The sequence below is a fragment of the Acyrthosiphon pisum genome, chromosome A1 (assembly GCF_005508785.2).
Source record: "Acyrthosiphon pisum isolate AL4f chromosome A1, pea_aphid_22Mar2018_4r6ur, whole genome shotgun sequence".
In the NCBI taxonomy this organism is placed as follows: Eukaryota; Metazoa; Arthropoda; class Insecta; order Hemiptera; family Aphididae; genus Acyrthosiphon; species Acyrthosiphon pisum.
In genome coordinates this window covers 18406061-18412565 of record NC_042494.1, presented here as the reverse complement: position 1 = coordinate 18412565, position 6505 = coordinate 18406061, and the positions used below count along the sequence as shown (strand labels likewise).

At 26.4% G+C, this 6505-nt stretch overlaps 1 protein-coding gene across 1 annotated transcript in view; it reads left to right on the top strand.

Annotated features, from left to right (window-relative positions):
• The window catches only part of LOC100159693 (histone-lysine N-methyltransferase 2C), a 27924-nt gene that overhangs the window by 17879 nt on the left and 3540 nt on the right, over positions 1–6505 (top strand). Inside the window, exons 34-38 of the mRNA XM_029486183.1 lie at positions 2099–2318; positions 2386–2544; positions 2604–2953; positions 3031–3177; positions 3243–3388. Of these exons, the coding sequence (XP_029342043.1) occupies positions 2099–2318; positions 2386–2544; positions 2604–2953; positions 3031–3177; positions 3243–3388 (1022 nt within the window). The remainder of the gene's footprint in view (positions 1–2098; positions 2319–2385; positions 2545–2603; positions 2954–3030; positions 3178–3242; positions 3389–6505) is intronic.

Below are 6505 nucleotides of genomic sequence, written 5' to 3'. Positions count from 1 at the left end.
GCAAATTTCAACAAATCCTTTCTTAGTGCCCGATGAAATTATTATAAAAATTTATTCTCGAAATTTCAAGTCGATAACTCAAATAGGTTCGGCTCTGCGTTGATTATTGGTAAAGTACACTTTCCTTTATATATATAGATTAAATATACATGGAGACCATATTTTTGAATACTTGAGATTTTTTATACCAGGATGATGTTTTGACAATAGAAACTTCTTTTTTAAAATAGAAACCCCCCTTTTTTACTTTAAATTATTTAGCAGATATTTTTTTTGAAAATGTTCATGTATCTAAATTAGAATTTGAAAAAGTAATTTAAGTTATTAAGGATAATATGTCTATGGTAATGGGTTAAGTAAACTTGGGGGCTTCGATAAGTTGAAGATTTTAATTATTACTATTGATCTATCATTATAAGTTATTTGTAAAACCATATTTAATGATAATTATCCTTAGTACAAACATTTTAAGAAACTACTTATTAGAATTTTGGTCAAAAATATTGCCTACTAAATAATTTGCAGTAAAAAGGGGAGTTCTCATTTGAAAAATATTTGTTTGTATCGCCACTGTACATTCTTAAGTTTAACAAAAAATATCAGGAATTTTAAAATATGGTCTTTAGACTTTAGGTATGCTTAAAAATTCTAAAATCAGAATTTGAATAAATGTGAAGGTGAGCATGTTTAAAAAATCAACCTGTACAATATAATATAGATTGTAATTTAAATTTAAAAATGTTATTTGGTTATGCTATATATTTTAAAATTATTAATTACATTTTGATTAGTTGTTATTTATTTTAATTAACTGTCTAAAAAACTAGTATAAAGCCAAATTTTTTTTTTAAATAATGAAATAGGTAAAAAGTAAGATGATTCATATCATTGTATTTATTACAATTTTAAGTTTAAGCAACTTGGTTTTTCTTAAAGTAGTGACTATTTATTTAAAATAGGTACTTGAATAATATATTGATTGCTTTATTATTTATTTATTTGGTATTTTTATTAAAATCTGCACACGATGTTTGTTCAAATATTGATCTAGTAATGACTTCATTATTCCATACTTTATAACATTTTTGATCACTCCAAAAAGTGTCATTAGAAATAAAATACTGTGAAACTATTAACTCCCTTCTTTTCTTGGAATCTAACTACTAATTAAGGATGTTGAAAGTGTTGTTTTTTTTGCATTTAGACCAGTATGCAGAAGAAAAAAAATATACTTCCAGAAGTCCAATTTTAATTTTGAAAAAATGAATTTTGAATTCCTTATTATTTTTTCTAGGTTATGTAGGAAATAGATTTTTGATATTTTTTTTAGTGACACTAGTCAAGGTGAATTTTGAAAAAAATCAAAAATCCATTTCCTACATAAGCTAGAAAAGAGAAGAAGGAATTCAAATATGTTTTAAAAAGTATAATCGGTCTTTTGGTGCTGGGTGAAATCATCTGCATTTTGAGTTTTTCATGTTGTAACTCTTTCAATTGCAAAAATAGTGACTTGTGATTGAGTATGTCGTTATGGATTTCCAAGAATCCGAGCCGTAGTTTATCTTTAGTTACATATAGCGTCTTGGGAACTCACGTACACTAATGATCAGTCACTACACACAGTAATACATCACTCACGATGGATATAGAGTATTGTCTAAATCCAACCTTTTAAAAATGGAAAGCTTTCAACAGCCTCAACAATATTTTTGTAACAAGTGGATTACTTTAAGTCATATACTATATCAGTGTGTGTTATTAAACAAAATATAAAATTTAAGTTCTTTTTTATTTTTTATTTAAACTTAAATTCTTTCTATCCATTTCCTTGTTAAATTCCATTTAATTTTAAAGATTGATAGTGTTTTTTTGTTTTATTAATTTTAATACATTTTAATTTTTAAAATTATATTCATAATTTTAGCATGCTTTGCAATTTGATTTTATTTCTTGTCTATATTTTGCATGTATAGTTCAACAGTGTGTTTCAGTTAGCACTGCAAAAACCTTTGAAATTTTTGTATTCATTGTAGAATATTATGAATTGCAAACTCACTGTGTCATTCAATGAATATTAATAAAACAAAATATTTCTCAGGAACAGCCCTTATTATTAGAAGATCTTTTGGAACAAGAAAAACGGGAACAAGAGAAACGACAAAATATTGATTCATCAGGTGTTAATAGTAATGTTTCATCTACGGGTTCTTCACTCCCTGGTTTAATGAGTGATGCTGATTTTGAACTTCTGCGAGCCGATGTTATGAATTCTTCTGCTAGTGGTACTGCTATTGCATCACCACCTATAATTCAACAAAGTAATTTAATTTTTATATAATATACTATAAATATTACTATTTTATAAATCTTTAAAAATTTGTTTAGGTGGTACAGGAGTTGTACAACAACAACAAGTCAGTGATCAAATACATATGCAAAGGCCTACATTTTTGCAAAGGCCCACATCTCAGCCTGTACAAAACTGGTCACAACCCCAGCAATTACCTAGTCAATCTCCAGCAAGACAACAATTTACTGATCAATGTAAGTTAAGTTTTAATTTTAGTGTTTGAATAATATTAAAGTAATTTTATTGTTTATAGCTATAAAAGTTCCAATTTTTAATGCTCCGGTATTAACACCACCAGCACAACCACCCGAAGTCATAGCTACAGAACAAGATCGTCAAACACAACATACATATGAAGTATGGCTTAATGAACAAAGTAATAATATAACTAAGCAATTGAAATATTACGAGAGCGAAGTTCAGAAGTTAAGAAAAATGAGAAAGAGCATGAATAGTAAACAACGTGTCGCTAGAAAACAAGGTAATGAGCTATCAGAACATGACTCTCTAGAATTCCAACGTGTTACTTCAGAACAGCAAGCTGTGCAAAAATTATTGGATTCAAGTCGTAAGCAAAATAAACAGCATATGGCTATTATACAGGTAATATTAATAAACACAATGGTACATTTTTAAATTTGAGTTAAAGATAATAAAATAATAATAATATGTGTGCCTAGGAGTATAAAAATAAACATCGTTCAACGACTGCAGAAAGTCCACAGTCTCCAAGTGTAATGATGTCTCCAAATTCAACTGTTGGGTCTATTCAACATCAACAAAACTCAATGTCTCCACACAATAGTATTTCCACTCCTTTATCTCAAGTATACTACAGAAAAATGTTTAAATTATTTTTTTTATGTATTAAAATATTTGCTTGTTTTTATAGACTGAAGAAAACCCGTTCAGTCCAAACCAACAGTCTCCATTACCATCACCTAGATCTAACCTGCCTTCACCTCAGCTGCGTAATCCTGGCCAGTCGAGTCCAAGGCAAGTGATTGTAAATCCAAACACACAAGACCAACTAACAAGGTTTGTAGGGTTATATAATGATGTTTGGCTTAATATGTTTGTCTTAACATTCTTAAAATAACTTATTTAAAACGTCTATTAAAGTTATGGATTTTAATGCAAATTAAATTTTTTTCTAGAAGCTTTAAATGTCTAAAACAATGATTTTTAAGCACAAAATACAGTTCATGAATTAAAAATCCAGCTTTTATTTTGCATTTTATTAACTTTTTTTCTATACTACTAAAGTCAGCTCAGCCTATGATATTTCTAAGTATATTTGATGATATAATATTGTGGATTAAGTAATTTATATATAACCTATTTTTGTGGAACCTTATTTTAAATTTTCAATCCTCAGATAAAAAAGTTGAAGATTTTATAAATTTTTAACTACAAAATAATTATTGAATTTTAAATTTGATAAATGTTGTCATAAATCAAACTAAATGCTCATATAAAAAAATTGTGCTTATTTATTTTTAATATTTTTCAACTGCTATTGTAGCAACTAGCAATATATCAAGAGCCTTGTATTAAATGTTCACTCAAATTTATGCAACACATAAAATTTTATTGACAATTATAGAAGTAATTTAAAATTAAAATATAACAAAAAGTTGATGAGATGTCCTAGATAATATTCTTACCTTTAAATTTTATAAGAGGTTAATTTACTCTAATTTTTGAAATTAACAGGGCTAAACGTTATCTTCTGAGTGTAAAATTTGGTATGTCATACACTTGTAAGACAGAGACAACATATGCGGGTGTGACATTCTCTCAAATAGTATTTTACTATGGCATTTTTGAGGTTTAGTAGAATCTGAAGAATCCTAGTTATAATACATCAGCATTATAAGATAATTTATTATTAATTAATTTAGAGTTGGTTGAAATTAAAAAAAATGTGGGTAAGTGGGTTCCGCTTTGCTGTACAGTAGGTGTCTAATGAGTAGTGGGTTACTATTAAGGATGTGTTAAATTTGAACTTAATAATAAATATTATTGCAAACATAAAATGAGCCTTAGTATATTTTATGATGTTATTTCTCTTAAAGTAATTAATTTTACTATTAATAATGCTGTAAATACTTTAGATTTTTCGGTTACAGTATGAAGTACTTATGAGAAACTTTCTTTAAATTTTCAATCTTAAGCTATACAAAATTGAACATTTTTTTACTATAAATTAATTTGCAGTCTTATGATTTTGATGAATTTTGTCAAAATGTTTCCTTTTAATGCTTAAAAAAAAGTTTGAGCTTACCTTTATTATTTTTGAAATGATATTATAACAACTTATGATGAACCTTAAATTAAATTTTGAAGGAGCTATTTGAGATGGCAAAACATTTTACATGACTTTAAAATATAGGTAGCTCTAAAATAGTTAAGATATTTAAATTTTTAATATTTTTTAATCTAATGCTATTAGAAATATTTGGTTAACATTTCAAGTGCCTACGTTTTTGAATTACAACAAAATGAGAAAATCGTTTCTGAGTTATTTTTAGTTTACAGGTCCAATGTTGAAAAAATTTGAATTTAAAATGCTCACAAAAAATTAATTTGACTTTCCTCCAAACATTTTTTGGTTGTCAAACTTAAAAGAAATCTTGTATCAAATTTTCGAGTCTTAGATATAAAAATAAAATCTTATGCATTTCTTATTCAAAATAATTTGCAAATCTTAAATCTAGGCGCTTATAAAAAATTATTGTGAATTAACTTTTTTAGATTCTGAGTGGAACGATGAATGTATTGATTTTACAATGATGTGTGTTTTTTTTTTATTTTTTTATTTTTTTTTGTGTCTGTCATCACCTTTTAGGACAGTAAAAGTGCTTGGATTTTCTTCAACCACACTTTTTCTGATAGGAAAGTGAATCTAGTTGGTACTTTGGGGGGTCAAAAGTAAAATTTTTCCAATAGTTTTCAAAAGCGCCGTGAAAAACAAAAGAAAAATTAAGGAAAAACGGGAATTTTTACGCAAAATCTGTTTTCAAGAAAATTGATTTTGGTGTTTAGTGCAACTCTAAAACAAATGACCGTAGGTACAATTTTTTTTTATAAACATTTAAAGATCGAATTTTGACAAAATCTATCAAATTTAAATTTGAATAATTATTTCGTAGTTAAAAATTTATAAAATGTTCAACTTTTGTATCTAAGAATTGAAAATTTAAAACAAAATTCCAAGTAAGTAATTAATTCTGTTACCAAAAAATCTAAAAAATACATTTACATAGTTTATTTATATAGTCATTTTAAGTTCAAATTTGGACAAAATTACATATTAAAAACCTAGGATAACTATTTTAGTTATTTTGTTGTGATTGTATAATATTATTCGTGGGTACTTGAAACTTCTAAAGTATAGGTACTATTATATATCTATGATAGTACCACGGTTTTTTGTTGATGTATAACGCGTTATAAGTACCTATATAATAGATATTGTGATATGATTAATTTGGAATTTATTATAGGTACCTATTATATAGGTCAATTTTTTTCTAATACCATAGACTATAATATAATATTATGTCTTATACCTAGACTGACATATCGTCTCCGCTCAGAATCGTTTTTCTTATACAATGATATTATATAATTGAATTCAAATTTAATACCATCCATTAAACAGCAGTGATGGGAAAGTTCTTTCTAAAAATGAATTAGTTCAAGTTCAAGTTCAAGACATTAAATATGAACTAGTTAAAATTCCAGTTCATAGTTTTTAGAATGAACTAGTTCAAATTCTAGTTCATTAGTTTATAGTTTTTAAAATGATCTAAAACTATAAAAGTTACTAAAGAAAATAAAATAAAAAAATACATGTTAGAAAAAAAAATACGTGCGACTGCCGACTATATATGCGTCAAAACCGGCAATTTTTATTAGGAATTTAAAATAATAATTGTAGAGTCAGTGGCGTAGCCAGGATTTTTTTTTCGGGAGGTGCTGATCAACTTTTACACTTTTACACATTAAATACGTACTAGCAAAAATAGATAGCTGAAAAGTGTATAATACATATTGTACATTTTTAAATATTTTAAATACAATTTAAAGATTTTTTGAGCTACTATCATAGACCATTAAAATAATTTTTAACATTCGGGGGGGGGGGGG